Source organism: Calidris pugnax, unplaced genomic scaffold (genome assembly GCF_001431845.1).
Source record: "Calidris pugnax isolate Ruff unplaced genomic scaffold, ASM143184v1 scaffold44, whole genome shotgun sequence".
In the NCBI taxonomy this organism is placed as follows: domain Eukaryota; kingdom Metazoa; phylum Chordata; class Aves; order Charadriiformes; family Scolopacidae; genus Calidris; species Calidris pugnax.
In genome coordinates, this window is record NW_015094506.1 from 4004178 (window position 1) to 4028408 (window position 24231).

Sequence of the window (24231 nt, forward strand, 5' to 3'; positions counted from 1 at the left end):
GCAGGTAGAGTCACCTACACATACATGTTCCTGCTTCTGAAAAACCCAACCATTTCAGGTCTCCTCCAGACCCTGGTGTCCCTGGATTATCTGACTAAAATGTCTGTCTCTGCCGCATTCAACTGTTGTGACCCAGGAAAGGGACCCCAGGCTGGGAGGTGTAAGGTGGCTGCCTGTTGACCTTGTGACACTTTGGCTTTGTGGCCAGGGGTGCCCCAAAAGCCAGGGACACTGCCGGCAGCGATGATGTCCTTCTCCAGCTGCACCCACAGCGCAGGCGGAGCACCGCGGTGGGCACGGCAGCAACGTGCCAGCTCCCACCGTTTGCTGCCCCAGGGCCTCCGCTTCCCGGATGGGTGTTCACATGCATCCAGATTCCTTCAAGGTTTGGTGTTGGTCTTTTTTTAGTCCAGGTTCATAAATATTCATGTTTTCCAGCTGGCAAAAATCCCCTGTTGCTGGCTGGTCTTCCTCGGGGACCGGTGGTGGATCAGCCCTTGCTCTCCCTCGCCATGGCAGTGGGAAACCTCCAAGCCCCCACAGTTTCTCCTACACCCATCCACCCAACCCGGCCCTCCCTCCAAAAGGAGAAGCAGCTCCCTAACCCAAACCACTCCTAACCTCTTACTGGGTAAAAACCACACAGGATGAACTTGCAATCAAATATCCCACTTTCTAATGGCTGGGAGGGAAGGGAAAGGGGTTCAGCTCTGGGTTTGGGGACTGCACCTGGCTCCGCATCTGTGTTCAGAGCGGGAAACTGGGGCAAGCTTTCTGTCCCACACGGTAGCAGCATCTGGTTACTCTTTCCTGGCCACAAGCTTTGAAACCATCTACAAAACCTGAGTAAATAAATAAGTACAACAATAGGTCACAGTCTACCCAGTGGGACTATCCATGGAAAAGGGAAAATATGTATCATGGGGAAAAACTGCAAATCCTGTTCAGCTGCTCCTTTCTGTTTCACTTAACGCACTTGAAGGCGGCCGGGCTGGGAAAATGTTTTATTTGATTACCTGGCTGTTCACAGCAGCCTCAGTGGAGCCAGGAGAGACTCGTCCCAGCCAAATCCAAATGCAAAGAGCACCCATTTCAGTCCTTTTACAACAGCTGTGCTGTGGTTCATCCACATCAGCCACAGGAAAACCATGACCAGATGACAAAGTGGGTGGGATGCTCTGATCCTCCCTGGGGACAAACCTGCACCACTGGCCACCCACTGGCCATCCACCTCGCTGCAGCAGGTGCCGGTCTTGCCCTTCGTGAATCAAAATCCTCATCTGGATTTGTGCATCCTCCTGGGATGGAGCTGCCCCCTTGTCCAGCCTGGGATGCTCCAAAGCAGGGTTCCCTACAAGTGAGAGGTGCATTTCCCCTTTGCTCTTCCAGCCAGTGCTGCCTCAAACTTTCCAGGGCAAAGCTATGCTGCAATTGTGGTGTTTTGTCCATGGCCACTAGGTTTATGGGACACCAGGGAGAACCCCCCTTTTCCTCCCCTCCCCCTCTCCATGCAAGCATTTTGTTTTTCTTCTTGATTAGCGGAAAAAATTTCCGAACCTGTCAGAGGGAAGGAAGGTCTTTTCTCTCCCTCGGTCAATTAGTGAACTACAAACAATTTCCATCGTCATGGTGGAACACTTTTTCCACCTGAATCACACCTCTGCAGGCTTTAAAGGTGCAGCCCCCTTTGCACAGCCACCCCTGCCCCAAGAGATGCCCTGCCAGTGCCACACTGGAGTGGGAAGGAGATGGCTCTTCTGTGTCCTGCTTTACCCAGACATGCAGAGCCAGCCCAGGGCTTGGGGCATTGCAGGCACCTCCCAGAAATGCAGGCACCTCCCAGGGCTTTTCCTCACAGACATCAAACCAGCGTGTGCAGGGGTATGGCAAAGCCCCCTGCTCCTTTCTGGGAGCAGCTCATCCCCCACATGCCCAGATGTCATCTCTCCTGAGTGCCCCACTCACCCATAACACCCATGGAGCCTGCTGGCATCCCCAGCCGAGGCCTGGAGAGCAGTAAAGTCCCTCCAGGACCTCCTTCACACCTCACCTGGCTGAGCTCTGCTGCTCCACATGCAGCCCTACCTGCACTGGGGGACCCCAGCCCACTGGAGGAGAGAGAGAGCACCCCACCTGCCATGAGCCCTGCCGAGTGCCTCCTTACAGCCCCCTGCCTAATTCGGGCAGCCAAAGCCCTCGTGTGGGTGTGTGGTGTGGCTCACATATGACCCCATGCGTGTACACAGGGCTGTCTCTGTGCCAGACACTCGTGGGTCCATGCCTGATGTTGCTGGGGGAGAAGATCCCCTATGGGACATCCAGATCCCTCTGGCCAGTCCCCTCCCAGATGCCGTGTGCTGTGACCGGGCATGTGTGTCTGAATAAGGGCTTCTGTCTTGGAGCACACCTTGCTTCATTCATCAAACCTTTTCCTGAGCTGACCTCATTTGCTTTTGTCTCCAACGTCATCGCTCGCAGCCGCCCCGCGCTGCAGGGACCAGCAGTAGCTAACACCTTCTCCTCTGCTCTTCCCCACGCCTGCGCTGGGATTCATCCTGAAAAATAGTTTCTCCTCACATGGAAAACACCAGAGCAGGGCCTGGGTTCAGAACTTGCCTTCACTGACTGCATCGGCCAGCGGTGGCCAGGGCTGAAGGTCGGGGCATCCGGGAACTTGGGAGTTTCCAAAGCTGCCAGGGGAAGACCTGCAGCGGAGCTGCTTGCCCAGCAGCTCTGCACCATCTGTCCTTTCTTTTTGCAGCGCGTGCAAAAAACAAAATCACAGCAAACATTTTGAAACATCAACTGTCAAGTCACAAACCTCCCTGCTGCCCCGGTCCCTGCTGTGTCTGTGTCGCTTGCTTCATCGCTCGCAAACAGCTTCTTTTATTGAGTTAGTAATTACAAGGGGGTTGTTTCCCTCAAGGTTCTTTCCTCCCAGCTTCACCACAGCCTTTGCTGTGAACCCAAGGCAGCCCATCACGCTGGAGAGTCCCGTTTGGTGTCTGCCTGGCTGGGGGAGGAAAAATGGTAGGTGATCCTTGCCATAATTTTATATTTTGGTCTCTTCACCCTCCTGGCTCCTCCACCCAGAGCCCCACAGACCCACTGCTGCGAGTGGGGCTCACACCTTAACCCGGTGCCTGCACTCCCTGCAGGGAGGCCCTGGCGTTTGGAGTTCCCTCCACTTCCCACCCTCTTCTTGCTCCTTCTTTTGGGGGGCCTCTGTTGTTCCTTTAACCATGAGATGAAAGCCGAAAACAGCCGAGGCTGCCTGGCTTCCTCCCAATGTCTTTTAAGATGGGAGATTCCCAGGGCTGCAACAAGTTCAGTTGGTCACGGGCAGATCACAGCTCGGGGGGGGGGGCACAGTTTGGTCACGGGCTGCATGAAGGCAAGTGGGGAGCAGCTGCTCTCTCGGGTAAGGGGTTTTGTTGGTTTTTTGTTTGTTTTTTTTTTCCTAAATAGCTTTTAATCCTTCATATTTTCCTCCCTCTTTGTACACTGCTTTTCCCTTGGCACAGCCAGCTTCTCCGCCCCCAGGGTCCACCAGACACAGGTGCCTGGACAGTGAGATGGGGCCACCCTCCGACACATCCACATCCCAGCCTGGGATCCCACAGGATGGCAACGACTCCCACCAATCCCTTTCCCAGCTGCATCCGGAGCGAGGGGAGGCCAGGCAGAGGGACAGGGTGGCCATCGTGGGGGGGCACGGCTTACGCCAGGGAAGCGCAAGCAGAGCACAGGGAGGGGAACGCCTGTGTGGGCTTCATGACACGTGGCTGGGATGAAGAAGGGTCTTCCTTTGAGCCACGGCCAGGTGGGGGGGGAGTGCTTCAGTAGTTTGCATTCCTGAGTGCCAATAAAATTAGCAAACAGTCAAGGGTTTTCCTGGGTCTGGTGAGGAAACATTTGCAAAGTGATTTTTTGCTTTGTTTGGCCACGCAACGGCTTTGGCATTGCAAATCAAAGGATCACAGAATGCACTAGGTTGGCAGGGACCTCAAAGATCATCGAGTTCCAACCCCTCTGCCATGGGCAGAGACACCTCCCACCAGACCAGGTTGCTCAAAGCCCCATCCAGCCTGGCCTTGAACACCTCCAGGGATGGGGCATCCACAACTTCTCTGGAAGACCCTCAATGCTAAAAAGCCCCAAGCCTGGCTTTAAAACATGGAGGTTTGCTTTTTACACCTGAACGTCCCATCGAGCTCGCTCTCCTGTGTGCCTGCCGCTTTCAGGAGCCGTGTCCTCGCAGGAGGACCCACCACCAAAGCCTCTCTGCTGCCTCAGAGGCTGGATGCCTTTCCTCCAACAAAAGCTGAACCTCCCGTGGAACCACACACCCCGAGGCTGGGCCTGCAGGTGAAGCAGCAGCCGAGCAATTAAGCCAGGGAGAGTTGCCAAGACTCCCCGGGCTCCTCGGAGATCACCTGGTGAGCCAAGCTGGAGGAGATGCTTTTCCAGTGGCGTGCTGCAGCCCTCCTGGGGCTTGTTTTGGGATTTCTTTCCCGAGCTTGGCTTTGTGGGGTGGATGTAAAGCACCTGCTCGGGCTCCCTGCGCCCCGCGCTGACCCGTGCTGAACGGGTGCCAAGGGGCGGCCAGCGAACGGCCTCCGGGCCAGCTGCCGAGGTGTCAGCTCCAGGCGCCTGGGCCGGCGGCTTCTTTCAGCACCTATTCATTTCCAGCTGTTAAAAGCAAGAGGTGCACACTTGCAGATGGGGTTGCGTGCCTCCTCTTCTAGTTTGCCAGCCCCTAGGATGCTAAGCCCTTCACCCCATCCCACCCCAAAGCAGTCCAGGCTGATGTACCCATCCTTCCTGTACCTACTCTCTTTGCACCCTTCCCTCCCCAAATTCCTTGCAGAATGACCCTGAAGTTCAAAGAAGTCACACACCAAAAATGTTTCTTCTCACCAGGTTATCCTAAGGAAGTCAGAGCAGGGATGTGATTATTATTATCTTCTCGCAGGTAATTAGTGACAGAACGAGAGGGAATGGCTTCAAGCTTCAACAGGGGAGGCTTAGATTGAATATTAGGAAAGAATTTTTCACCGAAAGAGTGATAGGGCATTGGAACAGGCTGCCCAGGGAGGTGGTGGAGTCACCATCCCTGGATGTGTTTAAGGGCCGTTTAGATGCAGTGCTAAGGGACATGGTGTAGGGGAGGACTTTGTAGAGTAGGGTAGATGGTTGGACTCGATGATCCCAAGGGTCTCTTCCAACCTAGACGATTCTATGATTCTATGATTATCCTCGCTGTGATTTTGCCCGTGCTTTCCATCCTCGGAGGGCGGATGGAGCTCACCCCAACTCCATCTCCCTTCAGAGGATCAGGGAAAATGTGTCCTCACCGCAAAATGAACCACACTGGAGTGAGGTGCACACTCGGGAGCACCAGGCTTATTTGAGGACATTCTGGAGCACCACCTGGACACCAAGCTCCCCAGCTTCACGGTTGCAGCACAAGCCCCCACTTGGTTCTACGCTGGATTAGGGGTGCTGTGCGTGTGCTGGGGGGACCCCGAAATTGAGGTACCCTCAGTAGCCGCCTTTGCTCCCTGCGGCCTCGTGCCCAAGTGCCAGATGCGCGATACCTCCCGTGCTGGGAGGAAAGGGAAACGCAACGGCCTTTCCGAGGGAGGGAAGGACCGCCGTTGTCTAGACGATGTGACTCAGGAGGGAAAGGGCCGAGTGTTTGCACAGCTTTGGGGAGTGTAAACTGTCCCAAGCCCTTCAAAGCAGAGGAATCCGGAGATGGGATGAAAGCACAGGGAAATTCTGTCCGGGTGTCGGAACAGAGCAGCTACGGAGAAAAGGACCTTTTCGAGACGAAATCCCCAACACCTGAGTCATTTCAGCCCGGCCCGAGCGCTGGGGGACAGGCGGGAAGGAGGAGCGTGGCACCACCAGCCACGGGCAGGGCTGTGTGTGGGCTCCCAGGACTTTCCCAGCTCTGGTCACTTCTCTCTGCAATCTCAGAATTAACTGTCCTGAAAAAGAAACTGGAGGCCCTGGGAATCCCGCTCTGCCCCAGGGTGAGCTGGGTTGCCCTCTGCACTTCATTCAGCTCACAAAAGAAAGAGAAAATGCTTTTTGAGAGGTGGTTTCCTTTTTTTTTCTTTTTTTTTTTTTTTTTTTTGTACAACTTTAAATACAGTACTGAGTATAAATTAATCTTACATTAAAAAAAAAAAGGCAAAAAAAATTAAAATAAAATCTCACCATCTTTACAAACCAAAGGAAACAGATTTTGGAACAGGAAAACAAAGTGTCTTAAGACTTGAGGGCTTGGGGATGGAGGGAGGGAGGGAGCAATGTGGTGCCTTGGCAGTGGTACGAGAAGTGCTCTGGGCTTGCAGGAGGCAAGGGCTGGGTCCCTCCACAACTTGTGACAGCTCCCGGGTTGCAGCTTCGCCTCCTTCCCCCAGCTCCCTCCGGAGCTTTGCCCCAAAACAGGGGTGCGTGTGCGTGCGAGGGGGGAAGCGGCTGGAGGCAGGAGGGGAAGAGCTGCCACGCCAGCTCTGGTCAGGCATTTTCTTCATGTGTAACTCTGTAGTGCCCAGCACGGTATGATCCGAGACCGGGTCTCTGAGGTGACACTGGAAATTCCCATCGTATGTAGCATTTCTGCTAATGGTGACTAAGTACTAGGTGTGCAGAAATAGCCCCCGCACACAGAGTCCTCTTCTCTCCTCTGGAGCAGGCAGTGGCCCAGGAGGAGCTCTACAACTGACCATCCAGTTCTTCTCCAAGTCCTCCTCACTTAGAAGAGCTCATTTCTGTCTCATACAGCTGCTGCCAACTGCAAAGACCATCCTCATTTCCTTCCCTATACCTACACTGAGCTGCCCACAGCTTGGACCAACTTCCAAGCTAGGTAGGCTGGAAACACCTAACGGGCAAAAATCCATAAGGAATTGGGGAGGGAAAATGTGAGGAAAACGATGGGAGATGCGGGGTCATTGGCCGGGAGAGAATGGTGAAGATATGATGTGCAGGACACCTGCTGAAAGGGTTAAAAACCTCGGGGGAATGACATGATTCTGCTTTGAGGACCACAGAGCAGGCAAGGACAGCTCACTGAGATTAAGTCATGCTTCTAAGTTTGGCTGTTGTTGGTCTTGTTGTGGTGCCGCTTGGCCTCCTGCAAGGAAGTTGTGCTGGGGGGGGGGTTGGTGGAGAGCGAGAAGAGAAAAGGGCAACAAGACAGAGAGAGATCAGATGATGTCTCTGCCCGTCCCGGACCTCGCAGGCACGTTGCAGTAACAGTGTGCTTTTCTGCCAGCCCAACGAAGCCGATGGATGCACGTGCCTCTGAGCTTACTGCCACCGGAGAATGAGATCCATTTAAGAACATATATATATATATACACATATATTTATATATGTATGTATAAATACACATACACACACACGCACGCACGCACACGTATATATATATATATATACACACACATATACACGCGCACACATACAGAGCAAATTTAAAAAATAATTTTGAGTCCAAGCCTGGAAAGTTGAATTCTCCACCAGCATGTGCAAAGATGGCTCCCCTTGGCAGGGGCCGGGGGGGTGGAGACGATTCTGCCGCCGTCTGCTCCTTCCCCACAATCCAAACACCTTCCAGTCAGCACCAGGAGCAGGAGGGGAAAGGGAGGGGGGGAAAACATTTGGCTTCTTTGTTGGCTTTTTTTGTTTGTTTGTTTGTTTGTTTGTTTGTTTTTGTTCTGTTCCCCGAGATGTTGTATGTCTTAGTGGTTTTGGTTTTTCTTTTTTAAAATAAAATATACACACGCATGTTAAAAATATATATCTGTCCAGGTAGGGAGATAAAAGTCCTTAGTGCATTTTCCATCATCAGTTGCTGCTAGCAGTCTGAGATATGCCTGTTTTCAAAACGTAGGTCCAGTGCAAGTGTTGATCTCAGCCAGGCCCCCCAGCCTTACCAGAAACACGAGGCAAAGAGAGAATATTCCCCTTCCACCCTCTGTCCGTTTGTTTTTCTCCTCCTCTTGGAAGAAATTGGACCCACTTTCCTTTTCACATTTTCCATCCTGTCCTCTGGAGCAGGGAAGGCATTGTCCTGTCCTCGTTGCATATTGTGGCTGTCGAGGCTCGTGGTTTTATTTGAACTTTGTTCTTTTCTCATATATATATATATATATAGGTCATGTTTGTCCTTTTTTTTCTTGTGTGTAAAACTTTAAAATTCTGCTAATAAATGAAAGAAGGGAGAGGCTTTGGTGGGAGAAGGTCCACTGATGGAAAGGGAAGCACCAATTGCCGTCTGAATCAGACGTCGAGGCAGACGGACAAAGAGGAAAAGTTATCACTCCAAGGACCCCATGGGGGCAATACAGCAAATCTATTAAATAAACCTGGAAGTGAAACAAAAACAGACACAGAATTAGCATATGTAACCCTCTGCCCCTGCAACTCCCCTCCTCTCCCTTTTTCTGCTCTGGAAATGTTTGTGTTGAAGTGCCAGATTAGAAGCCCAGGAGGGCTTTTGAGCTTCTCTATTTTTTCCCCTGGACAGCTTGAGCCAGAGCTGAGATTTGCATGGGTTTGCATCATTTCTACCCTGGGAACCTTGGGCTGGCCAGGAGGATCCTGGGATAATCACAGCCCTCGTAGCACTAAGCGTGGGAATAGCGATCCCCAGGCACCGCCTGGTGCCCCCCGTCCCCTTGTCCTGAAATGCCACATGGTGGAAGCTCATCATCCCCTCTCCTGAGGTGAGGGCAAGTGAATCTGAAGTGAGTGGCCAAGGCTCGTTCAAGGGGCTGTGGCAGAGCTGGAGCTTCTGAGTCCCAAGCCAGGGCTTACCCTATTAGGCTGTGCCGCCTCTCTCTAAATTCAGCCCCATAGGTCCGAATTGCTTTGGACTTTCTGCACTTCCTTTTCTGCACCTTTCCCTCTCTCATGGGCAACCGGGGCTTATTCTCCTTTCCCTTGTACCAGTGAAATTCTTCTGATGACGAGGGAATTACTCCTGTTTACACAAGTCAGGGAGAGAAGAATCAGACCCTGGACTGACAAAGTCCAGATCTCTTGCCAGAGATTCCAGCTCTCCTTTCCCCTGGTATGACCTTTCTTATGCACACAGGCTTCCCAGTAGGAGAGAGATGAACCAAAAATGTTGCTGGTTTTTGTTTTTTTTTTTTTCCTCCACTCTTTCTGCCAACTCAACTAATGAAATAAAAGGAAAAGGGGTCCCCAGAGCAACATTAATTCTCTGCTTTCAGCGGAGAATCAATAAAGGAGAACAGGAGTTGCTCCAGAGAAGAGATGAATTACACGGACCCCAAGGGGATTTAGGTGCAGAGGGAAGTCAGGCTCGCTCTCTGCCTGTGAGGGAGGCAGAGAAAGCAGAGGGCAGGGCCTGAGAGCACGTATGGTTGCAGCATGATCCCTCCACCTCTGCAAAGAGCCATAAAGCCATAAACAGGACACATGTGTTGGGTCTCAGCCTAAACCTTCCCCATCCTTCACCCCCGGCTCTGTCACACCTAGGCCCTGCAGAAGCCCCACACGAAATGAGGGGCTGGTACTGTGGGAAGCGTTGGAGGTGCTCGGGCAGAACCGTGTCCTGGGAGAGCGTTTCTCCCAACTGGACAAGCAGCTTGCTGTTACCTGCCTTGTGCTCTCTCTCCCCTGCCAGCACTTCTATGCTATGAGGATTTCTTTCAGCACTTTCTTATCGTTGACATGCTTGTACTTCTTATGTTTCCTCTTCTGCACCGGCGGTCGGCGTACTCGCTGCCTCTGTGAGACAGCGGCTGTGGTGAACGACGGCGACAAGCCTGCCAAAACAGAGGGGAGAGTGTCTGTACAGCGAGGGGCAGCCGGGTCACGCTCAAATATCTTTCTCCACACACTGTCAACCAAGAGCTCTGCAACAGTAGGGCCACAGGGCCTCCTTCTCCTGTTCTTCTGTCCCTTGTCCTCTGTTCTCCACCGTCCCTGCCCTCTCCCTTTTACCACGGTGTCCTTCCTCTCACCTCTCACCTTCCCCTCCTGCATTTCCCTCGGTTTCAGCCCCTTGCTGGCAGGCAGACATCCTGGGAAAGGTCCCTCAGTTGGTATAAACCAGCGAGGGCCCATGGGATTCACTGGAGCAAAGCAGATTAAAACCAGGGGAGGGCTCTTTCCCCTCTCCCCAGCCTCTCTTCTCACGCCTCCCTCCACTCTACCCATGCCAAGATCCTTACGTTTCTGTTCGCGCGGCCCCGGCCGGCTGCTCCTGGGGGGCTGACGGGACACTGCTTCACACCGGCACTGCACGTGGTCCTCCAAAGGCACAACGACTTTTTTGAATTTTGGCTTCCTCTGGACAAATTCGATCTTGTTCACCTGTTGGGAAGAGAGAGGCAAGGAAAAGATGAAGCCAGCTGCGGCTCCCACTCTGTAAAAATCATCAGTGTTAGTACCCTTCAGTACTGGCTTTCTTCCCAAAGGGTCAGAAGGCAGTTTATAGAGCACGGGTCAGACCCAGGGGTGGTGTGGATGGGAGGTAATTCTGTGCAGACCAGCAGAGCAGAGCAGACCTAGACCAGGCAAGTTGGGATGTGACCGGTTGTTTTCCCCCATTCCCAAATGCTGCCGCTGCTTAAGCAGGATGGCTGGGTCACCACAGGCAGGAACGAGGGACATGCAGAACACACCAGCCTGTTTCTGACAGCTGCGGTGGCAGGGACCTAGGGGCAACCAGAATTAATTCCCACAGGATCCTAGAGGAAGGGCGAAAGGAGAAAGGCTCAGGCCCCATGCAAGCAAACGCAGCTTCCCCGGCTCTGCCGAGGCCTGTCTGAATTTGTCTCCAGCTCTCAGCTCTGCGTTTCAGGGGAAAGGCGGTGCTCTGGAAATTCCCTCGGACTCTCCACCAGCGCTGACTCAGAGGGAAGACTCACTGCTCCACATCCCACCACGGGGCACGAGCCTTCTAGGGGGGGTCCTCCCACTCCAGGAGCAGCCGAGCCTGACCCCACTGGGCTTATCTAACGAGGCCGCGGTGCCTGAAGTGCTCCACAAGCTATAAATACTTGCTCTGCCGCGCGCCCGGGATTGAATTCCTCCAAACCCACTGCCCCCAGCAGCATCCCTCCGCAGCAGCCAGGCTGTTTATCTTTCCTTGAAAGCCCACTCCACACGCTTCGGACCACACGCTGCTCGCTAGACAAACACTTCCAGCCAAACAATAGAGAGACCTCTGTCCTCAAAGAAACCATTTCCAGGTCACTTTTTCAGCCTGGCTTTTGACCTCTCACTTGTTTTTTCCACAAAAACAACTCCTGCTCCCCCCGCACGCATCCACCCCCCCCCCCATTTTTCCCTCATTCGGCCTGGCTTTTCTGAGAAAGGAATTTCCTGATGAGAAGGGCTGTGTGAACACAACCTCTCCCAGCCAACCTCTGCCGCCTGCCTGGGGGAGTCTCTTACGGCTCAGGCAGTGGATTAGTATGGGATGAGTATTATTTTTAAACAAGCTGTCTGAGAGGAAGCTGCGAGGAGATCACTGGTAGCCGTGAGGATGGGAGCAAGAGGTTAGCCATCAGGTGCCTGCTTGCTGCTGGGGCGGCTCAGGAGGTAACCGTGGGGCTGAGAAAGAGGAGAAGCAGCTCCAGTGGGTGTTCTTGGGAAGAAGCTGCGGCAGCGGGAGGGATGGAGACCACCACTGCAAGCCCCCCTCTTTTTGCATCGAAAACAGTTCCTGCGGTGGAAGTGCCCTGGTTCTTCTGCTCTCATAGAGCAGAGGAGGCCACCTCCAGCCACAGAATCAGCCGTGGCGTGGGAGCTGCAGCTGGGGATGGTGGCCCTGTGGCTCCACTGCGGTGACAGTCCCCAGCTGCTGGATGGCACCATCCCTCCCGGCAGCCATCAGGGATGTCACCCTGCATCCCACACCCTGCAGGGATGTCACCCACACCCCGCCAGAGGCTGCAGTGCTTCGTGGCTAACGCAGAAGACATGACTGCAGAAGGGGGTACCAGGGAAGAGACAGCTGTGTGAGCCTTGTGCCCCGAGCGCCGCTGCGGTTTTGGGTTTTTGGGGGGTAGGGATGGAGGTGGCCTGTGGGAGGAAGGAGCAGCAGGAATCGTCTCCCTCACCTGGACGTGCCGGACACGAATCTGGGTGGGCCGACACTGCACGTTGCGGTTGTTGCAACAGCCGGAGCAGCGCTGCACCTCCACGCAGGGCGGCCACACCACAAAGTTGGCGTTGGTGCTGTCCACCATGTTGCGGGAGATTTCAAAGACCACCGCCCGCGTCTTGCACTCGGCGAGGACAGCTGGCTCTGCTGCTGCCAGAGCATCTGTGGAGGGCCAAGAGAAGAAGGGGAGATGAAACAGGCTTTGCAGCTGTTACCAACCCGCTACTGGAGGAGAAAGACCCCACACGGCTTTCCCTGACACACATATGTTCTTTCTCCTTCTCCCACCCCTCCAGCCCCCTCCCTGGACAGAGCTGTGCCTTGTGGAGGAGCCCTCAGTAACAAGATACTTCTCACTGCAGGGACAGTCCTAGGCAGGAGATGACACTTCTTTAGAGCAAATCAGCACCAGTAGGATTTAAAGCAGAGCATCTTGCAGAGCTCCAGAATCCTCTCCTGCCCTCCTAGAGCCTAACACCCAGCTCCTGTGTGAGGCCCAGACCCTCCTTCTCATCTGTCTACACATCCATGCGCACTATAACCTCTACCCCCCCAAAATATATATCTCAGATGTGCATCTGCACCCACCCACAGCTGCTCAGGTGAGGGCCCCAACAGTCCTGAGGTGCAACACCCCCCACTCACCTAGGCTTCGTCGCTCTCGTGACAGGGCCACAGGGTTTTGACCAGGTTGAGATGCGTTCAGGTCCAGGCTCAAGCTATCCTCCTCTGAAAAGGGAAATACATGATCTAATAGTGGCAGGCAGAGGCAGAAGGAGACAGCAGGCACTTGTGCTCTCTTCATCAGGCAAAGTGCAGAGATGTGGGATAAGCCACAGCCCCAGTATGTCACGTTAGGTGTAAATCCACCAGCAAGGTCACAGCTTTGCTGGGGCATGGAGACCCTGGGTTTGCTCTTGGCTCAGACTAGGCAGCTCAAAGCAACAAGACTATGGTGAGAGCGGGGTCCCCGTCAGGTCTGGGAGAGGAAAGCTCCAGCTCAAGAATGACAAGGCCTGCAGCAGGGCTTTCTGGTGTCAGAGAGAAGTAGAAAAGGGATTCAGAGCAGCCATCTGAGACCAGGATACAGCAAGGAGGGTCAAAGATCAGATGGGACCAGCAGAAAGTTTGGTATATAACATTTGCTGGGATGTCTTGGGACTGGGAGAGCTGAGGTTTGAGGGGGCAAGTGAAGGGGATGATGGATGGGAGGTGGGGTGCCCGCTTTCTTTCTCTCAACCCACCACAGCCACTCTAGGTTAGAGTCAGTTTTATGACAGAAGAACAGAACAATAAAGTTGAAATGGCTTTTTCCCCTATCCTACTCTAAGGTAAGCTGCAGGATCTGGAGGTAGTTCAGTCAGTGATGGGAGAGGAAGGCAGATAGCATTCAGGCCAGCCCTGAGCAGTTCCCTCCCACCCCACTGCTTTTTCCCATAGGAAGCGCTGAATAGAGAAATGCCCATAATCCCCATGGAGCACTCCAACACGCAGCCCCTCCTGAGCTCCGGACAATGGCCGCGCTCGGAGATAGCTCCCACCCAGCCACAGCTCTTTCCTTCTCCGACCTGCTTTAGCAGCTGAAGGAAGCTGAATGGACGTCAGCATCAAGGGAGCAATTTTCTTGAAGGGAAATTTGGGGCCAGTGGAAGATCTCTGTTTATCAGATATGCGGTGGAGCAGACTTCCCATAACTATCATGTCCCATCCCTCTTCCTCGGTCCTGCCCTAATGCAGTCCTCTTATAAGGGGGAGCAGGGACATTGTCCTCTGCTCAGCTCTGAAGCAATTGCTGAAGGATTTGGGATGTGTGGACAAAGGCTATATTCACAAGGCAGGAATCATGTGCCTGAGCAGTCAACATCTATGTGTAAGATGGACAGACACACACCCTTTAAAGCAGCTGGAGAGGTGTGATCAATTCTAGGACACCATTCATCTCACCCAAAGGCAGACACCCAAAATGAGATCTGGTGGATCATGCTCTAGAAGGGTATGTAGTTCTCCAGAAGCTACAGAGGGTGTCTGGATGACTGGCTTAGATGGTCATGCCTGCTTTGTGGGCAGTCAAAATTAAGGGAGATGACCCCCACTCTCCACACCTCTGCTGTTTGGTCTACCTCAGTGTCTAAGGTCGGAGAGCAATATCTCAGCTCATCTTCCTCCTGAAGATGCCTAATCCTAGGTCCCTGTGCAGTCAGTGGAGGGCAGCAGTTGTGACACATACAGGGTGCGTGGGTAGCACAGGGGAATAGCTCCAGCTGATTATTTGGGATTGTTTTGCTAATACACTAATTTCACACAGGGCAAGCAAACGGTGATGCCCCTTGGTCACTACCTGGGAGCAGAGGAGAGCCACAGGGTGTAACGAAGAGATAACTTCCCAACACCGTCTCCTGTTTCCCTGACCAGCCTTTCCCATCTGGGACCTGAAGTGAAACCAGCGACTCAAAGCTCTGCAGCCTTCTCCCATACCCCTGGGCTTTCCAAGCCAATGTGAGAAGCCCATTTTATTTCTGAACCGTGAGGGCGGTTAGTAACTGCGATAGAGATGTAGCTGTTCCTTAGACACGGGGACATGACAGACTGCACGCATCTTCTCAGCCGCTCCTTCCCCACCCCTCCATCCCGCGCCGCCTGGCATCTTATCAAACGAGGGTGGGGGCTGCCTTTTGCGCAGAGGTTGAGTTAATGAGTGCAGAGAGACAGAGGTGGGGGGGGAAACAGCAACAACTGTTGACACGAAACAAATCTCCCATTGAAAACCATATCCCTCCCTCCCCCAGGTTGTCCTTCTACACCCCGGGTCAGCACTGAAGAGGGTTTGGGCGGCGGGGGGGACCAGCCTGGGACAATCCAGCAGAGGCTAATTTTGGAAGTTGCCCCATTGTGTGGCTCGTGGACGAGGAGGAGGGAACTGGTGAGGGCAGGGAGCGGCCGTGGCGGTGGTGGGGAGCCTGGTCGCCTCTTTCTAAGGCAAACAATAGCTGAACGCAGCTGGTGCCCTCCCCCTCGCTTTCCCCCCCCTGCCCCTCCAGGGCCGTTTTGAAAGGCAGCGGGAATGCTTTTGAGACTGCGCCAGTGGTTGGACTGGCATAGGAAACAAAAGCAGGAAATTCTGTTCCCCCGTAGATAGTGTCTCGGCAAGGATTACAAAGCTCCAAACAGACAAAACACGAGAGAGAAGGCGAGCTGGGGGGGCCGGGGGACGACGGGCGGGAGCAGGGTTAGAATAGAAAGGAATTTGCTCTGAAGAGACCGTTTATAAATAAATTCCTGGGCCAGCCCCGCCGCCGTGGCGCGTGCTCCAATTCCCACACGTGCCGACCCCTCCACGCTTCGCCGCTCCTGCCGCTGGCCACGCTCAGCCTGGCCAAGTGACCCCGAGGCACTGCAGCCCCCGGAGCTCTTATCTACGGGCAGGAGGTGAAGCCACGCTACCCTGACTTAGCCCCTGTCCCGCATCTCACCCCCGGACACGTGCTCGGCTGCTCCCGTCCTAAGAGCCTCTGGGAGCCCGTGGGCTTTTGGGGATGCTAAACTTGGGAACCCACTCAGCCCTTTCCTCCTCTGTCACTCGATTTCCACCTCCTAAACTGATCCTTGGCCAATTCAAGCCCTGCTGCCTGGGTCAAAAGTGCTGACCTCAGTTCCTCACACTCAGCTTGCCCACCTCCTATCATTTTTGGAAGCCAGTATCCCTCAAGAGACCAGGCAGTTAGGAGAAGATCTAAAAAAACATCTAGTTGCCTAACTCCCACACGTTTCAGGGGAGCGAGGTGTGTAAATACCCAGGTCTTGGCTCCTGAATGGTTCCTATATTTATAGTGAGGTCTGTTGATAGTGTGCCTGCTGGAAAAGAGAATATTCCCTCCCTCCCCACCAAAGAGTTAAGAAAAAAATAGAGGAGTGTTTGGTGAAGAGGAGATTTACCTACGGAGTCTATCCGCAGGGCACGCTGGAGGTCGCTGATGGAGCGCACTGAGCTGCCACCCAAAATCTCATAAATGTCTTCGGGTATGGGGTCCCCCTGCCAGATGACAAAAAGAAAAGAAGGGGAGAAACAAGCGTTAGAGGGGTGATCTGCAAATACTGCATCACGGAGCGGGAGCGGAGGGAATCAAGGGAGCGCGGACGAGGCACAACAGAACCAGCAAAATGCAAAGACGTGCCCTCATGAAGTCACGAGCCTGAAATCTGGGCAAAAGCAAGACAGCCCCAGAGAGCCCCACTTGCTGCCTCTCACAAAGCGGATGGGAAACTGAAAAAGCCCAAAAATGCCCTGGGCTGCACAGCAGAGCCTTGAATGCGATGCAAGCAGCCAGCAAGGCTTCCTTCTCCAGTGCTGTATGACTTCTCCAGGTGGCCTCTCATTCCTGCTGCCTGCAGTAAAGGCGTTTTAACAGACTTCCCTTACACTATCAGATAAAACCTTCCCAATATTTCCCTCTGTTATGAAACTCCCTCACGGGCTTTGTGAGATATCGTGTGTGTGTGCGTGTGCGTGCGCGTGTGTTTTCAAACCACAGCGGCCCAATAATATACACCATTTGCATACTCGTTTAAAAAAAAAAAGTTGGGGTTGGAGAGGAAGATTGACCTTCGCAGCTGAGCTGGCTGCTCCAGCATGAGCCTGGGGTGAAACCACCAACGCTGCAGGGAGGACGTGAAAGGCTGCTGGAGGTGGTGGGCTGAGGAGCTGATTTGGATGAAGAAACCCATGGGAGCTTTGGGTGTCGTAGCAGGGCTAGTGCCAAAAAAAAGCTTAAGTAAGCAGGTTTGCAGGTATCAGACGGTGGGCCAAATTCAGGGTTTGTGCAGGCAGGTGCAACGCCATCAATCTCTTGGGAATTTTACTCTGGCACCAGGCTTGAATGGGCCCCGGTGACAGCACTTCATAAGACTACAAAGGAGCGGTGTGGGAAAGCAAGCACTGATTAAAACGTACTTCCGAAAGACTAGAAAAAGAGACGGAGGAAAGTACTGGCCAAAGTGTTTGCTTAGCTCCTAGCTCTCTTCTTTCAGGGCTACTCATGCGGAAAAGCTGCTCTTTCAGCCGGGTGCTGGATGCCGTCTGAGCCACAGCCCTACACATGCCCCTGTAACTGAGAGGAGAACTTGGCTCGTGTGCTTGTGAGATGCTGGGATTTTCGTGTGGGTTTTTATGGACAGTTGGTGGCACGTGTGTGGTCCTTCTCATGTACAGCTATTCATTCCCTGCCTGCGTTCAGCGCAGAACATTTCCCTTCTGCTCGGAGCAGAGGAAAACCCCCAGGCAGGCGGTTAAACGTTGGCTTTTAAACCATAAGGGCTTTAGCCAAGCCTATGGCTACTCATGCATGGCTGCTTGAGCATGGCACCCTCCCACACGTGCCAGTCCCTTGGCCACCCGCCTTTTGCTTCTGCTGTCAGGGCAATAGGAGTTCTCCCTCCTCAGCCCTTCTAGGCCACCTATAACTTAAACTAAGACATAGGGGGCTTGAAGGCTGCTGCAGCCCAAGTCACAGGGCAAAAATCTCCTGGGATAGCAGATAACACTAGTGTCTTAAACCTCCTCAGCCAGATCCACCAGAGAGCTCCAGTCAGATCGAGCCTCTCTGCCCGGCTCCGTCCCTGTCGCTGTCACATCTCACCACAGATCTGGCTGCCCGCCTGCAGCAAAAAGCAGATTTTAGATCCCCAGGCATTACTTCTTCAGTCTCCAAGGGAGAGGGAAGCAGCGTCAGTGATTGAACGCACGGCGAGAGAGAGACTCGTGTGATTCAGGGATCACTGAATAGCTGCGAAATGAAGATGCCTTCTGACAACTCCTGCCGCGCCAGGAAGAGTGGGACTGAGAGCCCAGAGCCGGAGAGGCTCTGCAGCACTGCCCTGCCCTGCGCCACACACGGCGTTCACCGGGGAAGGGATCATTTGCAATTCCCACTACTTGCAGCCAGAGCTCAGGGCTGGGCGGTGAAATTGCAGGCTTTTTAATGTTGGCACCTGTCAGCCGAGCGCATTTGTGCACAAACGCTGCTCCGCACGGGTGCCCCTGGTCCTTCCTGACACTTAATACGTGTAGGAAATGGAACTTTTATTTTAAACTCGGGCACTCGCTGGGGGAGAGCGTGGGCAGGTGTTACGGGAGTCGGTGACTTTGGAGGCGAGCTGGGAGGTGTCACCTTGCTAACTGAGCAGGGGAAAGAGATATGAATCAGGGACTGCAAATGCAGGCCCTCAGGAGCCGGATTGCTGGGGACTGACTGCCTGTAGGAATAAGCTCCACTCCCTGCTCACAGCAGCAGTTTTAGGTGCCAATTTTTTCTTGTTGCAGATACTATCAGCATGGCTACGGCATATCACCAGACCACATGGCTCATAATCCTGTCCTCCTCCCCGGGGTTTGTGAGGCAGCTCTGCCAGTGACAACCACAAGCCTGTGAAGCTCCTTCCTTTCCTCTTGTGCCACAGAACCGTGTCCAAGGCTGGCCTAAGAGCAGTTACCTGAGCTGGACCTCTTGTCCTTGCTCCCTTTGGGGTCTGTGACTGGGAACAGACATGCCTTTGCCCCCCCCATGCCAACCCTGTGCCTGGGAAGCTCTGAGATCTGGGCACTGCACATACCCAGGCTTGGGGCACTTGGTGGGAATGGGACACGGGGAAGCAGAGGTCCACCAGCCACCTCCACCTGATCCCACGGGGTCAGAAGGTGGAGGAGCAATGCAGGTGGTGGGATGCCCAGCAGACCAGCCCAAGCAGCCAGTGCTTTTCCTGCTTAGCAGCTCCTCTGGAACTATTTGTCTAACACAGGTTAACAATCTCCTTTTTTAACTGCACGGCAGATCAAAGAAGACTTTTGTCTCAATGGACTCCTGGCTGGCTGTCAAGTGCCCCAAGGCCTGGCCTCGTATTCCTGCGAGGCCCTGAATTCCTAGAAGAAAGTGAGTTTGTTCTTCCTTCCCTCCCTCCCTCTGCCCGCAGTGCCTGGATCCCACCCCGAACCATGGGGGCACACCCCACTCTTCCAGTCCCCTGCGAGGGACGCCCCCTCCCCTTCTCCTGGCTGCTGTCACTTGGGGGGCAAGAGCCCACGGCACACCTGAGACAAGGCAGCAGAGCACCCGGGTGGCTGTGACACCGTGGGGGCCTCTTGGCTGCATCCCCTTTGCCTCCCTCCTCCCAGACGCCAGCAGTGCTCTTTGGCAGCATCCCCCCTCCCCACACATAGCTTGTCCCCAAAATCAGCCTTCTCCCTAAATCCCACCACCCCCTCCTTCTGGAGCTTTCTGCCAATGTGTGCTTTAGAGCACCGGGGATGGTAGCTGCTGCCGAGGTGGCACGCAGGGCTGTGGTCCAGTCCTCCCTCCGGCTGTTCACAGGCAAGAGTCTCCTCTGGCCCAGAGGTGCGTCTCACCCGGCAGCACAGCAGATACCCAGGAGGAGGGAGTGAAGATTGTGCAACCAGCAGGGAAAGCAGACCCTCAGGGCTCGAAGGAACCAGCCAAGGACACTCCCAAGGTGAGGACTCCTCCAGTCCTCTTTTTTTTTTTTTGGGTCTACGCACCCACGTGTGACTGCACAGGGAAGGAGAGAAGGGCAGCGGCAGCACCCGGCTGTCTGCTCCTCTGCCCAGGAGAGGAGGACTTTCCCAAGCACCTCCACACAGACCACGGCAGGGGATCTTGGCAGCAGGGTCTCGAGCGATCAGCCAGGCAAAAAAAACCCCAAACAAACAGCATTTTTTAATTCCCTCTGAAGCCGACATGAGGACCCCGAGGGGAGAATCCACGGCATTCCCTGGCAGAGCACAAGACCAGCAGCACCTGCCACCAGCCTGCTGAACCCCAGAGGCACTTGCTCCCCTGTCACAGGCCTTCCACCCTTCCAGCATCACCCCAGCATCACAGGGGGACCCCGACACCCACTTGCCAGAGGACCACGCATGCCTCTCCCCACAACCCTTATCACACAAGCCCCTTCCATGTGGGGCGGTGACTTATGTTTTCCTCCCTTAAAAGAATCCAACTTAATGTTTGATCGTTTGATCCAGCCCACGTTCCTAAAATACAGCCAGACCTACCCACTCTTTTTCCCATTTCAAGGGGGACCCCGCTGCCCCACCCTGCTCTCCCAGGCTCCCCCCACACCTCCCCTGTGAGGGCTGGAGGTATTTCCAACCCCCGGGGCTGGTCGGGTACCGGCAGCGGTGGAAACAGCGCAGGAGCCACTGTCATTCTCTCCTGCCGCTGCGCATCAGCTGATGGTGAGAGGGAGGCAGGGACCACTCGCCTGGCTCCTTCCACGAGCTCACCCCAGACATGTCATCCATCCCGGCTTCCACTGCTTTGTCCTTGTCACAGCCTCACGCTGGGAAGACTTGGGAAGAGCCCCGGAGCCTTGCACCGGGAAGAGGCGATGGGGAGCCGGGCCGAGGTTATAAGCAAGCGCCCGGCCGCACCCCATTCCTCGGGAATTCCAGAAAGCCCTGCCAGTGGGGCTTCACCCCACCACAACCACGAGGGGCTCAGCCCATCTCTGTAAATGTTGCAAGGCAACTATTACAGCCCGCAGGGCAAATGCAAATGGGTTTAGCATCCTCGCTTCCCAACTGGCAAATACCTTCCCGCTGAGGCTGGAGCGTGCTCCCTCCTGCTGGAAGAGCTCCAGGGCCCTCCAGCTCCAGATGGGTGTGATCGAAGAGGGAGAGGGACTCGAGAGGCTCCATCTCCCGGCTCAGGCCTCGGCTGATCAGGGGGAGCTGCTTTTCCCTGTGCCCTTTCTCCAGCAGGGCTGGGGAGGAGGTGCAAGCTCTGTTCAGAGGATGACTATGGTTCAGCAACCTGGTATGCGCCTGGTGCAGAGGTGCAACACACTGCCCTCAAAGCAGATGTGGGGAATGGCTGCAGGCAGCCGAGCATCTACCCAAGCAGACACCTCCTTGCTTCTCTGGTCATAAAACGTCAAACATCACGATTCCTCCCAAGAAACCTAGAGCCAGAATTCCCAAACTCTAACCCTACGAGGCTGTCACAGAGCTGTGCGGTCTTTTAATGGGATGACAGCACAGAAGAACAGCCCCCCTGGGATCAGACACTTCCATCTTCACCCTTCCCCAGCGCCAACCATAGCTGATGTTTCATGTTGCACGGGAGAAAGAGATCTGAGCCACCCACAAAGGAAATACCATCCTCTGCCCAAAACAAACATAACCACTGGGCAGCCCACAGCTCTAACTGCTTCCCTTTGCGGCTTGGGCAAGGGCAAAATGGGCTCATAAGGAGGTGATGTGATGCTTCACACCCAACCCCTTCCCTGCCGCCCACAAGAGGGGCTGCCTGAAAATGGGGAAGGAAAAAAAACAAACCAGAAATGATGCAAAGGCAAGAAAGTTTTGGTGGAAGGATATTTCCTGCCCCTGACAACCCCCAAGCTGTAGATCCTTGGGTAGAGCTGAAGTGGGAACCAAGAACAGTGCAGAAATGTGAAGGACTTTCTGATCCCCTCAATCCGCACGCGATCGGGCCATGAAACGCGGTGGGAGCGGTCAAAGGATTTGGGGCTCCTTGCCCTCCACCGCGGCTCAGGGTGAGGCTTTGATTTCCACACACGGGGAAACCAAAGAGGGTTGGGGTGTACCTCCATCAGCCAAATCCCACCACCTGGCCCCCGCCCTGTGCCTGGCCCCCCCCCGAGCGGAGCATGCAGGGGGGCTGCGGGATAAGACGCTTGCGTGACCATGGGCAGAGACACTCATCCCCTGCCTTCTCCCACGGCCCCAGCTGGAAACACACCTTCCTTAATAACTGTGCCACCCCGGTGCCCGTGTCTCTAGCCATGATGCCCCCCTTCCTCACCCCTTTCAAAGCTTGCCCCCCCTTCTCCGTCAGCCCCTTGGTGATACCAGCTGGGGGTTCACGCTGGAGGTGGCAACCAACCTGGCTTCGGTCCCAGATGCCAAAATAAATGCCAAAATAACAACCGGAGGGGGTGAGAGGCTCAGTGGGGTGACAGCCGCTGGGGGAGGCTGTGGGGTCCCCGGGGGGGGGACTCCCCATCAACACCCCCATTCCCCGCATTGACCAAGGTGGAGGTGTTCAGCCCCATCTCCCCTTCCCCACCAGCCACGTGCTGACTCCAGCCTGGGACATACAGGGGGGTGGGATGATTTCCAGGTGAAACCCACCTCCCATTGAGGGGAGGAGACCCCTCCTGAGGGAAGGGGCAGGTAAACAGCCCTAACGGTGGCCCCCCCTCAGGGCTCTGCTCGCCATTAGCGCCCCCCTACCCCAGCCCTTCCCCTCCCAAAGGGGCAGGAGAGCCGCCGCCCCTCCCCGCCCTGCAGCTCCGCTCCCCCCGACCCCAACACCGGCCACCTGCGGGGCGGGAGGAGCCGCCACCGCCGCCGCCGCCACCGACCTCCCCACCACCCCCCCCACCACCTTCTCCGTTGCCTCCCCGCCGCCCCGGGGCTGGCAGCTCGGCAGCACCGCCCGCTGCCGGTACCGGCAAACTCACCTCCAGGCGGGCCAGGGGCAGGGAGAGGACGAAGGCGAAGACCACGCCGAAATTCATCCCGACTTCAGGCCCCGCCGGTTGCGGGCACATGGACGGCGAGCCCCCGGGGAGGGAGAGCGCTTCCCGCAGAGAGCAGCCCCGCGGCCGCCCGGGCTCAGGCATGGAGGGCGCCGCCACCCCCCATTCCCCCTCCGAGCCCGGCTGCGGGTGGGAGAGCGGCGGGAGCCCCCGGAGGAGGAGGAGGAGGAAGAAGGAGGTGGCGGTGGTGGTGGTGGGGAGTGAGGAGTAACGCTGGGTGACTCGCCTGCCTCCGCGCTATCTCATAAGCCCGGTGGAGAAAATAATGCAGTCCCTCGAAATAATTAGACGCATCCGGAGCCTGCGCCCCCCTGGCCGCAAGGGATGCTTCGCTGTTGCCTTTCTGCTAGGTGGTCCACATGCTGGTTTGCCCCTCTTGGGTTTCCTTCCTTCTTAAAATATACACGCGTGGAAGATTTTACATACAGGTAACGACAGCTGAATGTCCTCAGAAGGAGACGCACAAAATGATAATGAAAAACTTTTCCAAAGTTTGGTATGAAATCCAAAACATAAAATCTTCTTCCTTAAGGTGTCCTTTTCTTAAAATTCTCCTTTTCTTCTTTACGCCCGCTCGCTTTTTAGCGAAAAGTTGCTACCGTGCGCTGAATGCCTTCCCCTCGCATGAGATTCTGGCTGGGCTGCCTTCCCGGCTGAAGTGTCGCTGGGACCTGAGGTTTGCTTTGGGTTTGGAGACAGGTGAGAGCAAATGTTTTCGCTCTGGGTTGGTTGCGTGTGCGTGTGCGCTGAGCCTTGACAAGCCTCAGAGCGGAGCCGCTGCCGCCTCCCGCCCTCTGTTGCGACGAGAAAGGGAGAAGAAAAAAATAAAAATAATAAAAAGCTGAAAAGGTAAAATTGAAGGGGAGGCGAGCGAGCCGATGGGTCTTTATTTTAGCCTGCGAGCTGCAAGAGAGACTAAACTGGCACTTGGGGCTGCTCCTTTTATAAAGGAGAGGAGATGGGTGGAGCATAAACTTGCCATCCTCCTCTTGGCTGGGTATCAAGGCGAAAAATCTAGTGAGGGAGTAGCAGTCCACTGCTGACAAAATAAAAAGTGTGTTAATTTAAATGATAAATTAATTAAAAATGACTAATGCTGTAATAACCCACATAATGTGGCTTTAATACCGCCTGAGGAACGGGGACAGAAATTCCTTCCTCCTCGGCAAAAGATAAGAAGCAAAGAGTTCCCAGCATGGTAGTTTGTTATTTTTTTGGCCCTGGGTTCTCCCTGTTGTAGTCTGGAGACCATTTCTTTAAGCTCAGCTCGCCTTCTTCCCTGCTCTGCTACACCGCTAGCTCCAGGGAGAGAGACAGCTTTAATATCTTAAATCTCTTTGTGTGCAGGGGTGGGGGGAGGAAAAAAAAAAGCCAGAGAAATTTAAACGTTGCTAAAAGACAATCTGGTGTTGCTCGTGGCACTGGGAGGTATTTTGCTGCATGATTATCTCCACGATGTAATAAACATCTGAAGGGAAATTAAGCAAGCAGATATT

The 24231-nt window shown here is 54.6% G+C and overlaps 1 protein-coding gene across 3 annotated transcripts in view; it reads right to left on the reverse strand.

The window, feature by feature from the left end:
- Positions 1-6175: 6175 nt before the first annotated feature.
- Positions 6176-24231, reverse strand: part of PDGFB (platelet-derived growth factor beta polypeptide) — a 22612-nt gene continuing 4556 nt past the window's right edge. Inside the window, exons 1-7 of one of the 3 annotated variants that reach the window (XM_014963175.1) lie at positions 22658-22819; positions 16094-16190; positions 12806-12889; positions 12117-12322; positions 10221-10362; positions 9647-9812; positions 6176-8384 (exon numbers count right to left, since the gene is read on the reverse strand). In XM_014963175.1, the coding sequence (XP_014818661.1) occupies positions 9676-9812; positions 10221-10362; positions 12117-12322; positions 12806-12889; positions 16094-16190; positions 22658-22819 (828 nt within the window). In that variant the 3' untranslated portion in view covers positions 6176-8384; positions 9647-9675. Of the gene's footprint in view, positions 8385-8922; positions 9002-9642; positions 9813-10220; positions 10363-12116; positions 12323-12805; positions 12890-16093; positions 16191-22657; positions 23530-24231 lie in introns of those variants that run through there. The other 2 variants (XM_014963177.1, XM_014963178.1) reach the window with 2 other exon arrangements.